Below are 22,524 nucleotides of genomic sequence, written 5' to 3'. Positions count from 1 at the left end.
AACGTCTTAGATCACTTTTATCTGTATGTTTGAGGTATGTCTCCTGTAAACAAATAGCTGATGGACTTACATCTGCTGTTAATAATTGCAGTTCATGGAAATTATGTTTAAGGCCTCTGCAGTTCCACTGAAGAAGATTGGAATGGCTCATGGTGGTTCTATCGGTGAACGCTCACGTGACCGCGAGGAGTAGTTACTAGAACTACTACTCCGTTCTGAAGAAGGAGCAAAATCCATCTCAAGAGGGTAAAAAAAGATGTGTAGATCTACTGATGATGATTCATTAGGACTAGGAATCTTGGTTTTAATTTTCTTGAATTGTTTTTTCTTTTGTTTGGACACTTCGACCGATGATTTTTTTTAAGCTTTTGTCTCAGGAACAGGTGTAGATTGAGATGCACATTCTTCACCGTCTGAAAAACTCGTCTGGCTGATAGATGATTGAGTTAAAAGCTTTGGGTTTTCCGATTTGGCCCATGTCAGATCAGTCTGACATGCAATCGAGCTAGTGGAGATAGAGCGGGACACGGCTGCTGCATATGTTTGAGTTGAGTGAGGGAATCGGCCAACAACTACCTTTTTCGCTTCTTGAAATGAAATGTTGTTTTGACATTTAACTGTCAACACATCCTTTTCAAATATCCAGGAAAGGCAAATTTTGGATGAAGCGTCATGTTGACCCTTACAGTTTACACAGCGGAGGTCTGCTCTACAACCAGATCTGTCATGACTCCCTCCACAACGATAACACACAGCCGGACGATTGCATGATTTGGAACCATGTTCAAATTTCTGAGAGTTGTAACACCGGAGTGGATTTGGGATGTACACCTCCACCCCGATGTTAAAATAGCCTGCTTTTATGGATCTAGGGACAGATGACAATGAAAATGTAAGCAGATATGTATTTGTTGGGACAGTTACTTCTCCATCTCTTCTCGAAAATCGTTAAACTGATGTAACGTGCTGTCCTTCAAGTTCTGTTAGTATTTCATCCTCTGTCATTTCTGCTAAGCAACGTGCTCTATCACGAATGATCCCCCGAGTGGAATTTAACGTTCTGTGCACAGAGACAGTAACTTCAGTGTTTGCAAAAAGTGAACATTTCAAAAGATTGGTTGCTTGCTGCTGTCGTGCGCACTCTACTAAAAGATCCGGAGCCAATCCCAATCCGGAGCCGTGAAACATTTGATACTTCGCCACAAATACCTTCAATTGCTTTGGATATTGCAAAAGGGTCTATTTTCAAGGGGAGTCCACTTTTAGATTCTACAACAAGAAATCTTGCCCAAGAATTTGAAGTTTTTGGAAGAGAAATATCATCATCAGGAGACAATATCTCAGCCTCCAAATGTCTCTTTTTCTCATTTCCGTTAGAACCAGAATAATTGTGAGCCATGATTATGTGAAAGAGATTCGGCAGCCCTGCTCTCCACCCACCATGGAGTGTCAACAAGGACGGTGTCTAACTGCATCGGGGCTGCAGCATGCAAACACCAGGGATACAGGAATGCTATACTCCAGCGAATATGACACGAATAGCTATATCGAATAGCTATATCTGTTTACTAAGTTTATCGTCAGGCTGGTTCTGTCCATAACAATAACTTAGAAACGTATAGAACACAGTGGTCAACATCACCGGATTGGCCCAAGAGCCACCGCCTTCTTGCACAGGACTCTAGGCAATATAATATCAGGAATAATTGTAATTTCAATAATATATTAAATTTGTGCAGTACTACTCATTATGCACAGGGCCTGGCATGACCAGCCGATTGGTGGAACCTGACCCATTCTACCACCCGTCTAGGTGAAGTCAGGGTCAAAGTAGTGTGTTGAGCAACAGGAACACGGTTCCAGGAACCTATTGCCATCAACCATCAGGATCCCCTCATCCACCGACACAGGGCCGCAACCCATGGCAAACGGGTTGGTGGACCAATATGCCCCCGGGTCCACAACGGGGGTGTTGGCGAGCTCTTGGCGTTACCCAGCACCCACCACGAGGAGGTGGCTCGCCACGGGTGCCTATATGACATTGAAATAGAATCTGTCTCTTATATAAAAACTTGTCGTGAAAGGGCAGTAAAACGACTAGAATATCACAATTACAACTGAAACTTGTGTGGAAGGTTAAAACTAATGGCAGTGCAATATAAAAACTGACTATAGATAGCCAACGCCTGAAGGTAGATCACGACAAGACGGCCATGGGGACTTACGATACTTTTGCTACCTGCATGGATCCCTAGCTGTATTCATATATTCAGCCGCAGGCGATTGTGGTCAAAGTTAGCCCCGATTAAAATGACAAAAATGCTATATTTTAAAACAGCTGGTAATCTAAATTTCCTTTGAATCAACCATTACAGAGGCTTAGACATATTTACGCTTACTTTTTCTTACTAAAACACAACCATGTGTGTATCTGTGTTTCTTGACCAAAACTCCTGCAAACTTATAATGTTTAGGAACATATCTAATTTATGTCCTGTAAGCAAGCACTTTATCACAATGGACAGCGGTGTTCATGATGTGCAAATCAGCACAAAGAAGACAAAGGAACCCTCGACAATCTCAAACTCGGATCATTATGGGTGGAAACAATTAGGAATTGGAGGCTAGCCAGCTGAAAATCTACTATTATCACTAAATAATAGGTAGCAATTAGTACACACAGTTGTCATTGTTATTGTTATATTTTCCTACATACGTTATAGTGCTAGAATCCACACTCAATTATGAGGGAAATATTCGAACCCACGGTCACTGAGCGAGGCGTGTAATCACCCTGATTGAGAACCACTGAGTCTTCGCAGAATGAGTTTAGATTTACGCAACAAGGTGTCGGTCTGAGAATAAACGAGTCTTGACCAGATAATCCAGTGATCAACAGCATGAGCAGCGATCTACGCAACTGGGATACGATGGAATGTGTCAACCAAGTCAGCGAGCTTGACCACCTGGTCCCGTTAGTCGACTCTAACGACAAGCTGAAACTTTATCTCTTTTTGTTGGCGCCATGTTTGTATGTGCCTTTAACGTATTTGTGACAATGACAATGAAGCAGCAGACACGAATATGTATTGTCTCGATTCTTATATAATTTTGGAATGTCGAACCATTTTTTTGTCTGTGTACCAAAACAAAGACGAGAACAGTCGCTAGTAGACTGAAGTAAAATAAATATAATACAGGGAATGGTCGGGACAGACTTGTACTTCGAGTTGTGCATAATATTCGAGACGCCGGCATTCGACTCATCGGGATTTGACTGTATTGCAAGTGTCCAGTTATCAGGGATGAATCCTGCATGTGATGGATGTATATTCTGCATAAAAGGACGTCTGCATGGTGTCGGGGACACATTCGACAATTCCTTGGAGAGGCATCTCCTGCATGTCCTCGGAAATAAAACCCAAAGACAACCTGACAATTCCAAACTGACACCATCTTTGATAGGGTTCCGTAGGCCATGATGTTGCTTATTGCTGTTGAATATATAGTTACTTGGTCACATTTAGACTGGACGTATCATAGTTCTATAACAGCTCCAAGTAAAGCAGATACTCCTTGTGGAATGAAAATATTCGAAATGTGTTTTTCGAGTCATCACTGATCGTTGACGAGGTAGTGACAAATGTGAGTGAATGAGTTTAGTTTTACGCAATAATCCAGCTACATGGTGGAAGTCTGTAAATACTCGAGTGTGGATCAGACAATCCAGTGATCAACAGTATGAGCATCGATCTATGCAACTGACAGCAAGCTTGACCCATTAGTCGCCTCTTACGATAAGCATGGATGACTCAGGATTCTCTTACTCGGATTTTCATGGATCATTTATTGACAAAATGGCTATTAACAACTGAATAGAGAAGAACCACAAAGTACACATAACATCATTTTATTGAACACGTATTCAACAAATAGGAAATATATAATGTTGGTTAATAATCATGATATAACATGTTAACCACTGAGTCTTTCGGCAAACGCAGAAACATCCTCTTTATAACATAATATTATTGAATATATATTCCACAAACAGGAAATATAAAATATTGGCTAACAATCATGATATAACAATTTATCCACTGAGTCTTTCGGCAAACGCAGAAACATCCTCTTTATAACATAATTTTATTGAATATATATTCCACAAACAGGAAATATAAAATATTGGCTAACAATCATGATATAACAATTTATCCATTGAGTCTTTCGGCAAACGCAGAAACATCCTCTTTATAACATAATTTTATTGAATATATATTCCACAAACAGGAAATATAAAATATTGGCTAACAATCATGATATAACAATTTATCCATTGAGTCCTTCGGCAAACGCATTAACATCCTCTATACTGCCATGTACATGGGATTCCACATGGCGTTTCTGACATCTGTGAAAATGAACATAACTTAGCTTTGTTGTGGTCACAGATGATTGTAATCTTCATCTACATATACTTTGAAGCTCAATATCCTTTATTATAACCTTTCTTAAAACATTCATATTGATATATGTGATCTTATAGATCATGAAAAAATATTTGTAAATGGTTATATTGGATATTCATAAAAATGCAAAGGTCTCCACTGTTTGGGTAGGAGTTCCCTCCATCACTGGAAATTTCCATGTCCATGTTTTGGAAAATATTGTACTCTGACTACCACCATGTAAGTGTTTATATTGTGCCATCTATGATTTCGTCAGAGTCCTCACCCTTAAATCGAATAAACGACAAGAAACACATTTGACACATCAGGAACATTAAATTTTAAATTACATTAAATTACATTATACTTGTTTCAAAATAATTGTCCCGCCGCAAATAAACATACGGCAGTTCTTCAAAACAAAGGAACGGATTTGGGCATTCATTTCCGCATACGTTAGCGAAAATATGCGTACATTTTAGGATGATTTGATGGCCTTCACAATCCCTATAGATGAAAAGGTTGGAGAAATGACCAATATCTATCACTTATAACCATTTCGACTTGAGTGTTAAGATGATATCAATAACATAAACACTGCCATGCTATACAATTTAGGAAGGGTCCATGTGGATATACATATATAAATATATAATCTTGATAATGGTTTCCTACCACGATGGAGGTGTCTGCTCTAGGATGGTTATACTACACAGAAACATGGCATTGCTTACATTAGGATGGTTTCTTAAAATGATGAAGGTTCTAGTCTAGGATGGTTGTACTACACAGAAACATGGCATTGCTTACATTAGGATGGTTTCTTACAATGATGAGGTTATCTACTCTAGGATGGTTATACTAAGGATGACAGGGCCAGCTCTACACAACGAGCTGGCATTACTTATATTAGGGTGGTTTCCTATTGTGATGGAGTTGTCTACTTTAGGATGGTTATACTACACAGGAACATGGCATTGCTTACATTAGGATGGTTCCCTACACTGATGGAGGTTCTACTCTAGGATGGTTATACTACACAGAAACATGACATTGCTTACATTTGGATGGTTCCCTACACTGATGGAGGTTCTACTCTAGGATGGTTGTACTACACAGAAACATGGCATTGCTTACATTTGGATGGTTCCCTACACTGATGGAGGTTCTACTCTAGGATGGTTGTACTACACAGAAACATGGCATTGCTTACATTAGGATGGTTTCTTAAAATGATGAAGGTTCTAGTCTAGGATGGTTGTACTACACAGAAACATGGCATTGCTTACATGAGGATGGTTTCTTACAATGATGAGGTTATCTACTCTAGGATGGTTATACTAAGGATGACAGGGCCAGCTCTACACAACGAGCTGGCATTACTTATATTAGGGTGGTTTCCTATTGTGATGGAGTTGTCTACTTTAGGATGGTTATACTACACAGGAACATGGCATTGCTTACATTAGGATGGTTCCCTACACTGATGGAGGTTCAACTCTAGGATGGTTATACTACACAGAAACATGACATTGCTTACATTTGGATGGTTCCCTACACTGATGGAGGTTCTACTCTAGGATGGTTGTACTACACAGAAACATGGCATTGCTTACATTTGGATGGTTCCCTACACTGATGGAGGTTCTACTCTAGGATGGTTGTACTACACAGAAACATGGCATTGCTTACATTTGGATGGTTCCCTACACTGATGGAGGTTCTACTCTAGGATGGTTGTACTACACAGAAACATGGCATTGCTTACATTTGGATGGTTCCCTACACTGATGGAAGTTCTACTCTAGGATGGTTGTACTACACAGAAACATGGCATTGCTTACATTTGGATGGTTCCCTACACTGATGGAGGTTCTACTCTAGGATGGTGAAACTAAGGGTGATAGGGCCAGCTCTACACAACCAGCTTACATTAGGATGGTTTCCTGCTATGATGGAGGTGTCTACACTATTGATGGTTGTACTACACAGAGGGATGGCGTTGCTTACATTAGGATGATTTCCTACAATTATGGATGTATCAAACTTTAAGATGGTTTTATTAAGGATAATAGGACCAGTTGTACACATGGGGACGGCCTCCTTTACATTAGGATGGTTTCCTACAATGATGAAGCTCTCTAATCTATGATGGTTTTACTAAGGATGATAGGACCAGTTCTAAAACAAAGAGATGGCATTGCTTACATTAGGATGGTTTCCTACAATGATCGCAGAATGTCTCTGCACAATGAAACGATAGTGCCATCTCTAGGAAGGGCTAACTACCGTTTCCATTGGCATCACTCATTTCGCTGACGTATTCAGGTAGGATTTACCATTTGCGTCCACTGGAATCTGATTCTAGAGATAATCCAGGCTGATTATCCTCACGGAACGATTAAAGAACCTACTCAAAGGCGGTTATATCGAATCGCTTGCTGCAGGACGATATCGCATAGATTCTGACGTGAAGGTCCCTCAGGCTAGCAATGAATAAGGTGCCTAGAGGTCCACGCTAGGATGATATAAACGAAAGTTACATACGAATATGTACACACACAAAGCACACACAAAGCACACACAAACACAAACACACGACCTAACGTGTAGACATGTAAAGATGCACACGTTATAGTTTCAAGTTCGCGAAACATGTACTGATCAACAGTCAGTTATAGCAAGAATGATGGTGACTCATGTAAGAGGTCACGTATTTCTGCATGTTGTCATATTGTCATATCATATCCGATATACATGACAAACACCCTCTCATATTCACACGTAATCCAAGCCACAGTAAAAGGGGACTGTTTGATTCTGACGATATGGAGCTGTGATGATACAATAAGGGATGAGCACAGCAGACGTATATGTCTTTTATTGCAGGGAGCACACCCCGGAGGCTTTCTTTTTCTCTTCCACTTTCTGTTTCAGATGTTGAAGCGTCCATTCAGGATGATTTGCTGTGCACGACACAAGGCGCAGGAATTTCTGCATGATTGCTCTACCTCGAGGAATTGAGAACATGTCAGACCTCAAATGCAGCTCTAAATATTTTGAATTGTCCTCTTTGTTGTGTACAAAAATATAGGTTTCAGCAGCAGGGGCAAATGTTAGGTTACTGTGCCCTTCTTTATCACTGAAATCCTCCTTCAGTGTTTGATGTTGGTAGAAAAACTGATTTGTGTGCATATTTTTGGAACTGTCCTCGGACAGCAAATCTTTCAGGTTTTTATAGAGATAAAGGCCGTGTTTCTTGTGTACTTCAAGTCGTTTCTGGTTCTCGCTAAGAAACATTTCCACCGTGGTTGATTCCAGATCCGGAGTGTTTGCTATGACTGGGATGTAGTTTGTACATCTTCCCACACATCCCACCATTGAGGATACGTACTGACGCAGATCTACAGGGATTAAGATTGGTGGGGAATTCGTACTCCCAACAAAGGCTACCATTAGTTGATACACACTGATCATGAAATCAAATGGAGTTGAGTTCCGTGTCTTGGTGAATCGGAGCAAACTAGCATTTGTTGCATCATCCATTCTTGTCCCAATGACTATGCCGCTGCAATATCCTCCTCTTTGGGTAGTTGGGCTTATTGAAAGTGTGGCATATGGTATCTCAGGCAAGTTTTTCTTCCAGAATTCCTTGAGAGTTTCGTATTGTGGAGCCAATACACGCTGAATCTCTTCGGCAATATTTCGTTCAGGGTTTGTTTGGACATTTTCTGGTGATAGCCCATGCATAAAAGCGTCTGCATACCTTTGAAATTCTTCTACAAGTAGCTTCACCCCCTGATGGTCAAATGCAACTCGGTGAAAAAGAACAACCATCTCTGACCTGTCAGACAGAAAAATGAATTTTATCGGTCCTGTTGTTCCCAAATTCAAATAATCATGAGCTTTGCTCACAATTCCAGTGGCATCTGTTCCATTGATGATTTGAAAGCTGTCATCAGATCTGTTTTCTTCTCTTGTGATATCACCGTCATGAAACACAAATGTCCTTCTTGCTATAGGGTGTTTAGAAACACATTCTGCAGCAAATCCCTTCACATAGACAGCGTCAGCAACATCTGGGAGATGCACTACGTGGGTATGAATAAATCCGGACTTGATCTGACTTTTCTGTTCCTCTTCTAGGACAATCCTTTCAATAGAGTCCTGAATATCAGTTTGACTGATAACATGTTCATACTCCTCTCTGCGCTCCCTAGCACCAGTGTCACGGAAAAGACGTTCATTTATCACACTTGCTAATGCAGACACTGAATTGACAAGAATGTCACTTGCAGTAATCTCTACATGTGCATCATCATGAATTTGCCCAGCAACCTCCATGGCGTACATTGAATCTAGTCCTTGTTGTGCTAATGGAATCTCATCTCCAAAAGAACTTTCTTCAAGCAAAGCCTTTTGGCACACAAGTGTCCTCAGATAGCTCTGTAATAAATTTATCCTGTCCTCTGTAGCTAATGAACGTAATTCTGACAGATCCAAATGTTGTTCACAAGAGCTGTCTTTCTGTTCGTTCAAAAAAGACTCCAAGTAGTCATGCAGTCGGAGTAGTAAAACCTTCTCCTTGTCTCGAGTTAGCTGCTTAGCCATCTCCTTTCGGTCAACGTTCACTACTAACATCTGCACTTTGTTCAGCATCAGTGTCTGCTCTAGACAGTTGCTTATCTCATGCTTCTCAATCAGAATGTATCCTTTCTCTCTCACACGATCCTGTACATACTTTGTAGTGTGCTCTAAAATGCCGATCTTCAGTGCACCCCAGTTGATAGTCTGACCATTCAGTCCAAATCGTCTCCGCAAATGTGCTAGTCCATCCATGAAGCCATTTCCTGCACCGTAATTAGATTGACCAGTATTTCCAAGTGCAGATACGACAGATGAATGCATGACAAAGTAGTCCAAGTTTAGGTTTGCAGTGAGGACATGCATATTCCACAACCCAGTTACTTTTGGAGAGACCACTTTACGTACTCTCTCTTCTGTCATATTTATGAGTGGCCTATCATCAATAATTGCTGGACCATAGAAAATGCCACGGAGTGGATATTCAGAAAATTTGGTTTTGAGTTTTGCCAAAGCTGATTCCAAAGCCTTGAAATCACATACATCTGCTTGAATGAATGTTATCACACAGCTGAACGTTTTTCTCAGTAATTGTATCTCCTCTTGTTTTTCACAACTTGGAGACGCCCGTCTGGAGAGAATAACTATACATCCTGCTCCCCCTTTAGCAAGGTATGAGACGCACTCCCACCCAAGTCCAGTAAGTCCACCAACAACAATATAGGAACCACATCTCTGGAAAGGAGTATTAGCTAGTGTTTTCATTACTTTCATGTTCAGCCCATTTTCAGAAAGATGTAGGCATGTTGTCTGCATGACTTCTGCTATACTGATAGGTGTACATTCGCTTTGTGGACAGGATTCCTCCGTGAGGGACATGAACAGTTCAGGGATTTTCCTCTGATGGCCCTTAAACCAAGCAACGAGTTTCGGCACATTTTCAAGCATTGCCGGAGGAGCAAATATGTCAAATGCACGCACGCTGTACACTGTTGGACAAGATTTACTCAAACGGAGGGATTGGAGTGTCCGATCATTGCTTATTGTTTCCATTGTGATTACGTTTTTCAGTTTACACCACTTGGAGACAAGTGTTGTCAGAATATCAGTAGATATTGCCACTGTTGTGATTAAGGACATGTGCGAGCAGTTTTCATCTGTAGCCAGTTCGTCTGGTGTGATGAGCACCGTGGATTTGGTTCCATCACTTTGTAGAATGTATGAAAGAACCTTGGAAGCAGCTTCAGTTTCCGGAGAGAACAGGATTGCAACACGATCCATTTTCACTTGACGGCTGAGATTCCATAGACAATAGAGCTTGATCATGAGGCCCGGCCGGTAACACTGACACTTTGATATATTGAAGATGCATTTAATGGGGATCTTAACAGTTTGTTTAATCAGCGATGGAAAGAAAGCCACAATGTCAGGTTGCACACATCCATTCCCAGATGCAACCCTACCAACAAACTCAAAACAGATGACAGGGTACATGTGAATATCTCTTAAATGTTGGTTATTTGATGTGATGCTGTGTAAGCATGATCTGTGAAGTACAGCTGCATCAACAGTGATGTCACTGCATTTCTTCTCAGAATATTGCTGTGAATCAATATCCTGGACAAACGATGGTTCAGTAACCTTGCTTTGATCTGCTGAAGACAGGACGGCGTCAACTGGGTCGAGAATACTGCTGGTTCTGTACTTTGGTGCTTCCTCAGAAATAACTTGCAGTACTGATGTGTAAATGCCATCTTTTTGAAACCGTACTTCTGGGTATTTGGTAGGGGGAACTGCATGAAGTCTTGTCAGAAAAGATTTCATATTTTTAGGCAATTCCCCACTTGTATCCACAACGACTTCCACTAGCTGAATTATCAGTGTCCTGTGTTCTCTTATCATGCATCTCGTCGCTGCTGCCATTGCCTCATTCAGACACGCAGCAGCAGATGCTGCATCTGTTGACACCTTTGCTTCTGTTGCTTCTGACATGATTATCAAGGGTGTCTCGGCTTGTTTGTTAGTTAGATAGAGAACTATCAACCGTAGCGCAAGGAAGCGCTTAATCAGTTCTTCTTGTATAGCATCTCCATTGTCTGTTGAAACATCAGTTGTGCCCAACAGGAAGCATACTTTTGAAACTCCTTCTAGAACTGATTCAAGTTCATTCTTTATCCATTCAGTTGTTACTTTATCCATGCTGATAATGATCTGGGTGTTATCATTTGCATACATTGTGGTATCTGTGAATACCGCAATTTTGGGGTTCAGGGCATCATCGTCCGTGGAAACCTCGTCAATTCTTGTCCAGGTTGGTACCATAAAGTCATAGGTTTCAGAACCTACAAATTTGATCTTGAACAGCCCTATCTCAGCAAGAACTCGTCCATTCTTGGACAGAAGTTTCATGTGAAATGAACTGTAATGGTCAGTTGTGTCCATGCTTTTGACAAAGGTGAACATTTCTGTCTCTAAAGCTTGATGCAGTTGGACATCTCTTAACTGAATAGGAAAGAACTCATTATCTATCCCATGTGATGTAGCTGCAGCTGACTGAAGCATGCCATCAAGAATAGCTGGATGAAGAAAGGTTGATTCCATTTCTTTTCTAAGCATCTGAGGGATTTCCATCTTGACTAGTGCTTCATCCTGCCCACTGTATGCATAGTCTAGTGTTGCAAAGTTTTCACCATAGCTGAATCCTAGTTTTGCAAGCTTCTGATACATATCTTTTCCATTCACCTTTTCTGGGCATCGTTTCAAAATACGCTCCATGTCTAGTCTCTCCTCTGTGGGTCGCTCTCTTCTGTGATGTATGTTTCCATGAGCATACGCAATACCATTTCCTTTCACTTGGAAGTTTGTGCGGTTGCTACTGTGTGTTACATCTATAGACAAATCAGCTGGAAAAGCCTTCTTCAAAATGTAAGGATTTTGAAACACAACTGATACAGTTGCTGCGTAGGGATCTGAACGGTTCAGCAGGTTGGTGATTCCAAATCCGGTTTCTGCGTATGTTGCTCCCGGGATGACGATGACGTCCTTGATTTTATGCTCATAGATTGAAGCAAAGAATGAGGGATCAATGTGCATCTTCAGTCCTGTGTCTCTTGCCACTTGTATCAAAAATAGATGCTGCATAGAGAGAGATGCTCCTTGGGCACTTCCCTCTATTTCATGTGGGATTGCCATGACATGTTTGTGCTCAAAAGCGTGAGTTGGTTCGGGTGTGGTATGTCCGGATATTTCACACAGTTTATCCCAACATATGTTGCAATTCCATGCAAACAGTTCACCCAAGGATTTCAAAAGATCTTCATATTTCGCATTTGTTGTCATTGATGTCACAATGTCTGCAGTCTGATGAGTGCCTTGTAAGATATCTCCAATGTGTGCTTTCAGAACTGGGCGTGGTCCGATCTCTATGAAGACATTGTGGGCATTTTCTTTCATGGCAGCCTTTATACCAGCCCCGAATCTGACCGGTTCTCTGACGTTCTTCGACCAGTATGTTGTTGCTCTCAAATCCTCCACTGTATAGTTTGGATCAATGGTTGAAATGAATGGAACTGTAGGATTCTGTGTCTGCAGATCTTGCAAAACATCGTCAATTTGATCCTTGCAAGAGTCCATGTGATGACTATGAAAGGCAGTTGCCACTTGCAGTTCTATAAGTTTTATGTCTCTATCGATATTTGATAGCTTATCTTTAAGCTCATCAACTGCAGAGGCATCGCCACTCACTGTACAAGCTTTTGGGCTGTAGTAAAGACCTACACTGATTTTGCCGTCATATTTGTCACAGTGATGTTCCACTTCTTTGGGGTCCATATTTTTAACCAAAAGCATCTTACCCCCAGCAGCCCTTGAGAGGATGTTTGTCCTGTGATAGATGACCCGTACAGCTTCATCTAATGAAAGAATTCCAGCAATGTGTGCCGCAGCCACCTCTCCCACTGACTGACCTACAATAGCTGTTGGCAGTACACCCCAGGACATCCACAGATGAGCGAGAGCGACCTGACAAGCAAAGATAGCAATTGGACCAAGGACGGGATCTGAGACATCATCTTCTCTCAGTCTTTCGGTGAGAGACCATCCAACAAAACGTTTCAGAGATGTGTCAATAGCTTCAACGGTTTCCTGAAACCCTGTGTTTTGTTTCATCAAATCTATACCCATCCCTCTCCATGCAGTGCCCATGCCACAGAAAACAAAAAGTGGCCGCAAGGAGCCCTTCTTTGATTCTCCTATGCTCTGTGTCTTCATGAAGTCTGTTAGCTGATCTTGAAGACTCAACATGTCACTTACAACGAACATCTTTCTGCTCTGGAAATGCTCTCTTCTGATACATGATGTATATGACAAAGCATGAATGTCATAGTCGCGTTTTTCAACGGAGAGGAACTGTTCAATGCTCTTTTTAAGAGTTTGGTGATTAGAACCAGAAAAACAAACGACAGGTTTAGTACAAGAACATGTGCTCTTAGTTTGCCTGTTTGAACCACTTTTAACTATGGCATGGCTATTAGCACCCCCAAACCCAAATGAATTAAGACATGCCACTTTCTGATCAGGTAACCATGGGACTGGTTTTGTTGGTACTACAAACTGAAACCTGTCAAACTCTATTGCTTCATTAGGCCTGTCAAAGTGTAGGGATGGCACAATGGTGTTGTGCTTCATCATCAACAGGACCTTGATGAGTCCGGCCACTCCTGCTGCAGATTCCAGATGGCCGATGTTGGTCTTCACGGAGCCCATATAGCGTGTCTTTGACTGCTGTTGCTTCAGGAAGAAATGCCCAAAAGCAGTGACTTCCACTGGATCACCAATTTTTGTGCCTGTGCCTTTTCAAAGAAAAATGGGAGATTGTGAATACACTGGAGCAGAAAGAAAGAATAATTTCATACACTGAAAAGTTATAAACTGAACTACTTTACCATGTGCTTCGATATAGTCTATGGATGCCGGATTGATGCCATGTTTGGAATACACATCCTGGATCAGTTGTGCTTGTTGCTCTCCAGATGGTGCTGTGAGAGGTTTTGCTACATGGCCATCTTGATTTAATCCGGTAGCTATCGTTCCCCATATGTTGTTGCCATCTTTCATTGCCTGAAAGTATGTATTCTAATAAAATAGGAAGAAGAAAACAATAACCATTCTAGAGTACGTGAACCCATATGGAAATACAAATAAATAATGGAATGTGTGCATGGTGTATAGAAGTCATGAAGTCAGACATGTAACTAATGATGAGAAAATACGAATGGAGCAACGTTTCAGTGTAGGTTTCAACACCTTCATATTACCATCCATTTGTTATGACGAGACCCCAACACGCACATGTACATGTCAGTTAAATATACTTAATGTGTATTTCACCTTAATTTATAGCAATATGTCACTGAAACTGTTGTCAATGGGTCACCTGCTTGAGCGACTTGATGATGACTATCCCGCATCCTTCACCTCTTGTGTAGCCATCTGCTTTGTCAGAGAACGTGTGGCATTGTCCTGTTGGCGATAACATTTGAGCTTTGCTGAGAGGTACAAACAATCCTCCATTCAGAAGAAGATTCACTCCTCCACATATCGCCATAGAACAGTCACCTGCAAAAGACCAGCAGTTGAAAGAAAATGTGATTTAACAGTGAACATGAACACATATTTGATATTAAAACTTGTTACATCTTGTGACCACCACTCAATAAAGTCTTTTGCAAAAAGGAAAAGCAATCAATGACAATCAAACAACGAGATGCACTCAAACAAGTCCAACGATGTACAGCACAGCTCAATAAGGCAGTTACATTTTGTTTTGTGTATAATGAAAATCCTTGTCGATGCATTACTTACGTACGCAAGAGTAAAAGGTATCGAGGTTTTCATTTTGATCATGTTTAGACAAATACCAAAAGTCTCTTACCTGCTTTCATGGCTAACGCGGCTTGATGCAAGGCAACAATGGATGATGAACACGCAGTGTCTATGGTCATGGATGGTCCTCTGAGATCAAAGATGTAGGACACTCTGTTGGATACAACGCTGACAGCTGTGCCTGTCACGGTGTAGTTGTCGACAAGATATGGATGTTTGTTGGACATCTGGGTGAAGTCATTGTTCATACACCCTATATAGACTCCTACTTTCTGTCCTGCTATTTGTTGTCTGGTGATGCCGGCGTCCTCCAGCGCCATGTACGTGCACTCCAACACCTGGCGCTGCTGGGGGTCCATCTGGGCAGCTTCGTGCTCATTGATCCCAAACATTTTAAAATCGAAATGAGCATAACTGCAAACAGATATGTACCTATGTTTAGAATCACTGTCAGAAATGTAGTTTGTAATGTCGTACTTGGATATGCATGTTCTATCAATATGAACATCTTTTCTTAGGAAGGTAGCCGTCAATGATTTCACAAATTTATACGACGATTTTGTTAGATACTATTCAGTGAGAAATCGTAACATACTTCTCAATGAAACCTGCTCTTGGTGCATATGCCTTGCCAGGGGCGCGTGGGTCTTTGTCATAGTAGATATCCCGCCTCCATCGCTCATCACTGATTTCAACCACGTGGTTCTCTCCTTTCACCAGGACCTGCCAGAATTCACTCAGACAGGAAGCACCTGGGAAGCGACAACCAATGCCAATGATGGCAATGTCATCGTCTGTGGTTTCTTCGTCTGTGTCTCTACGAGACATTTCAGTTGTGACGAATGGCTGGCGTCTGAAGCGAACACTTCGCTGAAAAACTATAAACACAAACAAAACGTATACAGATATGTTGTGTTAATGAGGTTTTTTTGTTATTTCAGAGAGAGAGACCCGCCACAATTTAAACCATGTATGTATGTATGTATGTATGTATGTATGTATGTGTGTGTGTGTGTGTGTGTGTGTGTGTGTATGTATGTGTGTATGTGTGTATGTGTCTGTGTGCGTGCGTGTGTGTTCGTGCGTACGTGCGTGCGTGCGTGCGTGCTTGTGTGCGCACGTGCATGCATGTATAAAAATCTGGATTTTAAGTGTAGAGAGCCAAATAGTATTTCATAACTGCTTAATAGAAAATAAATATGTACTTCCCATCAAAAGTTTAGACTCACTGTATGTATATGTATGGTCACATCGAAGATTGAGTTCTCCACTAACTTGGGGGAACCAACTGCAAGCCTTCGCTTATGAATTTGACGAATACCATACATGAAATTGCAAACAGTACTTTAAACAGTGCGGAATATTTTGCAAAATTTAGTTTACAACAGTTGCTTGAGGTAAGTGGCTATGTTTACATTAGTGGGTATAACCTTGTGATGGGAAGTATACATACATACAGACTCGATTATTTACAGTCCGCCATCACATAGGTGGAATGTTGCTAAAAGTGGCGTTAAAGAAGAATAAATCAATCAATCGCATCGCAGTGTTTAACAGTTGCATCATATTATGGTACTTGTTGCATTGTAAATAATATAATTTACAACATACGGCTGGGATTCAACCCAATAACAATACTTGAATCTATACTTAACTGAGGATGTTTAATCCCAAATACAGTATGTATGTATGTATGTATGTATGTATGTATGTATGTATGTATGTATGTATGTATGTATGTATGTATGTATGTATGCATGCATGCAGGTATGTATGTATGTATGTATGTATGTATGTATGTATGTATGTATGTAGGTAGGTAGGTAGGTAGGTAGGTAGGTAGGTAGGTAGGTAGGTAGGTAGGTAGGTAGGTACGCCTTCTTTGCTATCCCAGAAGACTGTCGCCATTACCTTCTGCACTGATCTGGAGGTTTTGAACTTTTTGGTCCTGGGAGAAGTGACATGTTTCCATGCCATGGATTCTTGTTTGCTCTCAGGATCATAGTGGTGGATCCAGGTTTCATCACAGGTTACTAGCCTAAAGTGAAAATCTTCTGGATTCTTGTTGTATCTGGTTAGCATGGAGCTGCTTATGGTGACCCTTGTTCGTTTCATTTCATCTGTAAGCATTCTTGGCACCCATCTTGCGCACACCTTACACATGACGAGATGTTCATGAAGAAGTGTCTCAATGGATCCGTGTGAAATGCTTGTGGTCTCCTCTAACTCGTGGAGTGTGATTCGACGATTCTCCTGCACAAGTCTATGCACTCTGTCAATGTTTTCCTGACTAGTGCTTGTTGTTGGGCGACCTGGACGGGGGTCATCTTCAAGACTCTCTCTACCATGCTTTAATTCATTGACCCATCGTTTGATGGTAGCAGATGAAGGGGAAGATTTCCCATAAACTGCTGAAAGCCTTTCTTCAATGTTCTTCGCATTGTTTCCTTCAAGAACTAAAAACTTAATTACTGCTCTATACTCAGTTTTATTCATTTTCACTGCCGTGAGGGGGTCTCTTTCTGTCAATGTGAGCTGTTCAATAACTTCTGAGAGTAGGATACCAAAACGTATATATCACATCAGCTACACCCCAAGATTCAATGTCGTACCATAGGCTGTGACACCTGGGTATGAAAAATGCTCAAGGCTCAAAACTTATTGACAACCCCTCGTATCGATACGTACGTACGTGCCCCATATTCGATTCACTTTCTCGGGTCCCTAAGAGCAAGATTCGAGTTCCAGTACTTCGTATTGATAAAAAAAGCGTCAACAACACCCGTCATACCGGTCACTCTGGTGTTGGTCGATATGTTGCCCTTTGGTTGACCCTATGCTAAATGTCTAATACCTCATATGTGTTTCAAACACATAGCATCTCCAAACCAACTACACCAGTCTTGCATACATGGATACTCACATGACACTGTTATTCATTACCGTAACGTACAAACTGGTTAAAATACAGAATGATCTTACCTGTCACACGACCATGTCCATGCGTTGCTATTGACGGGTGGACGTCAGCCGATTATATATATACACCGGGGAAATGGTGCACGTGGTTTGCTCGATTGAAAATACCACTTCCTTGTTTAAAACGATTGGTTACAATTTGCATACGCCGTGTATTTGGTTCTACGATCTGATCTCTGACATTTTTTGTACATGGAAATCGTTCCAAGTGCGGTTGGTCTCAAGGCCGGGCGGGACAGCTTAGGAATGGCCAGCGAGTCCTAACTTGACATACAGAAGGGAGCAAGCTACAAAGACATATTTTATATCATTGGAAAGATCTCGAGGAGATGAACACGAAAATTTCATTTGCCAGTGTGTTCACGTGTTAATAAGCTCACAAATTGGCTCTGAAAATGCATTTCTGCAGAAATTTCTGGCAGAATTTTTTTTTCCGCAGAAATTTCTGGCAGAAATTTTTTTTCCCGCAGAAATTTCTGGCAGAAATTTTTTATTTCACTACCAGAATTATCTTAATTTAACAAAATTAGAGAGTATAAGTAATGATACTGCTGCATGAGTGGTAGTTTCATGTTTATTCCAAGTAATAAGCACTTAGCGTGATCAACGGATCTGATATTTGTGTTTGATACCAGAATTATCTTAGTTGAATAAGATTAAACACAATCGTTAAATAATTTAATATAGACTTTCTTTAAATGGTGTCGTTTTCCCTGTTTAAAGCCTATTAGTACCAGTACCAGTATTGGGTTGCATTTTCTAATCTCAATAAGCCTACATTGTTTTTGCATGCGACATGGGTTGAAGGCGAAGAGAGACGAAACCGGACATATACTACATACATACAATATAATAACAATGTAAGACGTGTGAGCCATAATTTGAATTCATCAACATGCCCGTAAAGACCAGCGTACCAGATGAGATGATAAACAATACCTATGTGACAATGCATCAGTGTTCAAAGTGTCAATACCCGCGAAAATGTAATTGCCTCTTTGAAACAATGATTTTGGCCGAAGTGGCCACCGAGTTTTCACACCTGTTAATCCCATTCAAGAATGACTAATGTGGTACAATATCCCCTTTATATTTGTTATTCCTACCTTTTTTTAACCAAGACCCTAGTGAGTGAATTATCGCCCCATCATGACAGAAGCTAGTGAGATAACTTGATTGGCGTGTTTTCGCAACAAAGGCCAGTGGTTGAAATGTTAAATTGTATAAATGTGTCTGTGATGACGGCAGTTTATATCACTGTTCTAGTGTACCGTCGGCATATTATCAGTTACATGTTTTTAAACAGGAATAGTAAGAACTATGTGGGTCACTCGTGGATTCGTGCAAAATACAGCGTTAAACAGTTTGAAAATATTCCATTCATTATGATTCATCCATCCACTTCTAAGCACACACAATAGAAGAAGTTGTTATCCATAAATATTATATATTGAAATGTTGGGTTTTGTACATACAGACCTTGAAACTGACAATCTGAGTATGCACTCAGTTCCGTCCGACCCAGTCATCCGGGAAAATGGAGGTCGTTTGTTTGCAACCCACAGACGTAATAACATGTCATGTGTACAGGAATCGCACCTGCCTGTCTGTCTAATTACATAATGTGACAGAGACAGACCCCAGGTGCACGAGCCATAAAGCAGTGTAGTTTGTTTACGGTGTATAGCCTGATAGGTGTTAAGTTGGTAAATGATTGAAGCTAAGTACTGCATATTGTCATTAGCAGACAAGCAGAGTGACAGGTGACAATAAACAGACGTTGCGCTTTGTCTATGACATAGACTGCTTGTCACAATCAATGTATTCTTTGTTTCCATATACCTGATTTAAAACATTTCAGTTTTCAAACTGAACTATGAAATTAGCATTTCTAATACTATACATTTTTTTCAAAAGCATGGGTTGCAAATATGCAGGTACTGTACCAGTGTATTGTTATTATTGCCGAACCAGGATGCTTGTAACCACAAGAAACATCTCTTGTTCTCCCACTTCGACCGCAACGATAATCTTGCACACATCACTTGTGTTTATACGAGTTCAAGTTGGCTTTCCGGTTCAAAATAATCACTGCACATGTGCTATGGGTGGTGAAACCACTTTTCCCCCCTGCGCTGGGGGATCGCGTTATTTTCAACTTCATAACTTTATTTTGCATTTTTGATAATTTGTTACCGAACCGATTCAGAATCTGCAAAGAACTGTTTTGTGTTGCATGTGACCTTGAACCGACAAGACGTACTGGATATACTCTATAAAACGTCTATTGTCCATGCAGCACCAACTGGCATTGTTTCGCTGTATTTCCCCAGTGGCCGCTCTCTGGCTTGCGCAATTATTAACCGCGGTGTCCACTCAAGGCCAACCGAACCGGAACGATGACCGCTTATAGAGACAACCTGATAAACCACGTTAACAGGTGTGAATACTCGGTGGCCACTCCGGCATAAATTATTGTTTCAACGAGGCAATTACATTTTCGCGGGCATTGTCACTTTGAACACTGATGCATTGTTTATCATCTCATCTGGTACGCTGGTCTTTACGGGCATGTTGATGAATTCAAATTATGGCTCACACGTCTTACATTGTTATTATATTGTATGTATGTAGTATATGTCCGGTTTCGTCTTTATTCGCCTTCAACCCATGTCGCATACAAAAACAATGTAGGCTTATTGAGATTAGAAAATGCACCCCGATACTGTTAAATTAATCTTGCACGACGTGAATCCACTAAGAAGTTACAACTGTGTTATGATGAAACGGATGGGAATAATGCATAAGCCTTTTAAACTGTAAAAGCTATAATGAAATACGGTTAAATTCACACTGTAAAATTCTCTGTTGTCTGGTACTAATAGGCTTTAAACAGGGAAAACGACACCATTTAAAGAAAGTCTATATTAAACTATTTAACGATTGTGTTTAATCTTATTCAACTAGATAATTCTAGTATCGAAACAAAAATATCAGATCCGTTGATCACGCTAAGTGCTTATTACTTGGAATAAACATGAAACTACCACTCATGCAGCAGTATCATTACTTATACTCTCTAATTTTGTTAAATTAAGATAATTCTGGTAGTGAAATAAAAAATTTCTGCCAGAAATTTCTGCGGGAAAAAAATTTCTGCCAGAAATTTCTGCGGAAAAAAATTTCTGCCGGAAATTTCTGCAGAAGTGCATTTTCAGAGCCAATTTGTGAGCTTATTAACACGTGAACACACTGGCAAATGAACTTTTCGTGTTCATCTCCTCGAGATCTTTCCAATGATATAAAATATGTCTTTGTAGCTTGCTCCCTTCTGTATGTCAAGTTAGGACTCGCTGGCCATTCCTAAGTTGTCCCGCCCGGCCTTTCTCTTAAACAAAGATATAAATTTATAGTTGTCACGTACAACGTAACAGATTGTTAAATACTTGGCTTTCAAAGACTGCTAAGTGTTAAATGATTCTCGTCTTCAGTTATGTTTAATTTACAGAGTTTACAGATTCTAGTTTGCTTTTTGATTGATAACTGACTGTTTCAACGAATATAATCATGTGATGAGCAGCGGTTTCTCGCAAGAGTAATTCTCTACTTTCTCATATTTAAAGATGATAAAAAGCAAAAAGATTTAAAGCAATGTGTTCATAGTTTCCAAAACGAGTCGAGATGCGGGTGGTGACATTCTGCACTCTCAGCAGCTTGGCTATCTGGATCTTTGATGCACCGGTCAGTAAACGGTCAAAATGATCAAATGTACTCATTACAAGTGACGACGCTAGAATCTTGGGTTCAACTGTTTGTTTGCTGGTTCACATAATGATTACCACTGAAGACTGATGGTGAATTTGTTCAATACATGATTGTTGGTAACTAAAGGGACTGGTCAGTTACACTCAGCACATCACAAACACAATCTGGCAAACGTTTTTTGTTTTACAATCCAAGCTTGAGGTTTGAAGCATTTACGCCTGTTTGTTTGACACCAAAAAGGCCAGCAGCGACTTTATTTTCTTCGACGCCTAAGAAACCTTTCTATTGACAAAACCATCATGACCATTTTTTGTCAAATCTTTATTTTAAGTGTTGTGACCTAATTTTCATGTTGGTATGGGGGTCTGTCTGACGGCAGTTTTGGCACTGTACCAGATCTCAGCTGTCTGGGTCAAAGCGTCTTACTAAAACGCCTTCACGAATAAATCGCAAACGAACAATAGAGTGAATTTGGCACAAAGCCGTTTCACAAACCCTTGTTTGTTTTTGTTTTAAACATATTTCATTCATGGGAAACGGACTTGGTACAATTTGTACAGTAACACCCTCTGAGCAGTATATTATTTGCATTCATTGTACAAGATGGGAAGACAAATAACATAAAGAGCAACTGCAATAATTAGGAAAATCGTTTTGACTGACAAATATATGTTTGAACAATTTTAAATATGTTTGGATTTGTATGAACTGTCAGATCGGTATTGCCATGTAATAGTAACCAAGAGTGTATATTTACATTGGAAATACTGCGTAAAGTAGTCATCATGGCAGGTCTCTTGAATACATAACTGACAGACAAATAAGTGATGATAAGAATTGTCATAAACATTTCCACAAATACAAC

General features: G+C 40.5%; 1 protein-coding gene across 1 annotated transcript; it reads right to left on the bottom strand.

The window, feature by feature from the left end:
- Nucleotides 1-3,894: 3,894 nt before the first annotated feature.
- Nucleotides 3,895-17,908, bottom strand: LOC137286652 (mycocerosic acid synthase-like polyketide synthase). The gene is made up of 6 exons (XM_067818618.1): nt 17,898-17,908; nt 15,511-15,793; nt 14,965-15,329; nt 14,467-14,648; nt 13,976-14,150; nt 3,895-13,882 (listed from the first exon to the last, which is right to left on the bottom strand). The coding sequence occupies exons 2-6, from the start codon at nt 15,741-15,743 to the stop codon at nt 7,329-7,331; spliced, it is 7,509 nt and encodes a 2,502-aa protein (XP_067674719.1). The 5' UTR covers nt 15,744-15,793; nt 17,898-17,908; the 3' UTR covers nt 3,895-7,328.
- Nucleotides 17,909-22,524: the final 4,616 nt, after the last annotated feature.

This window comes from Haliotis asinina, chromosome 6 (assembly GCF_037392515.1).
Source record: "Haliotis asinina isolate JCU_RB_2024 chromosome 6, JCU_Hal_asi_v2, whole genome shotgun sequence".
NCBI lineage: Eukaryota > Metazoa > Mollusca > Gastropoda > Lepetellida > Haliotidae > Haliotis > Haliotis asinina.
The sequence above is the reverse complement of the archived record's forward strand: the minus strand, read 5'-3'. Positions and strand labels throughout refer to the sequence as shown.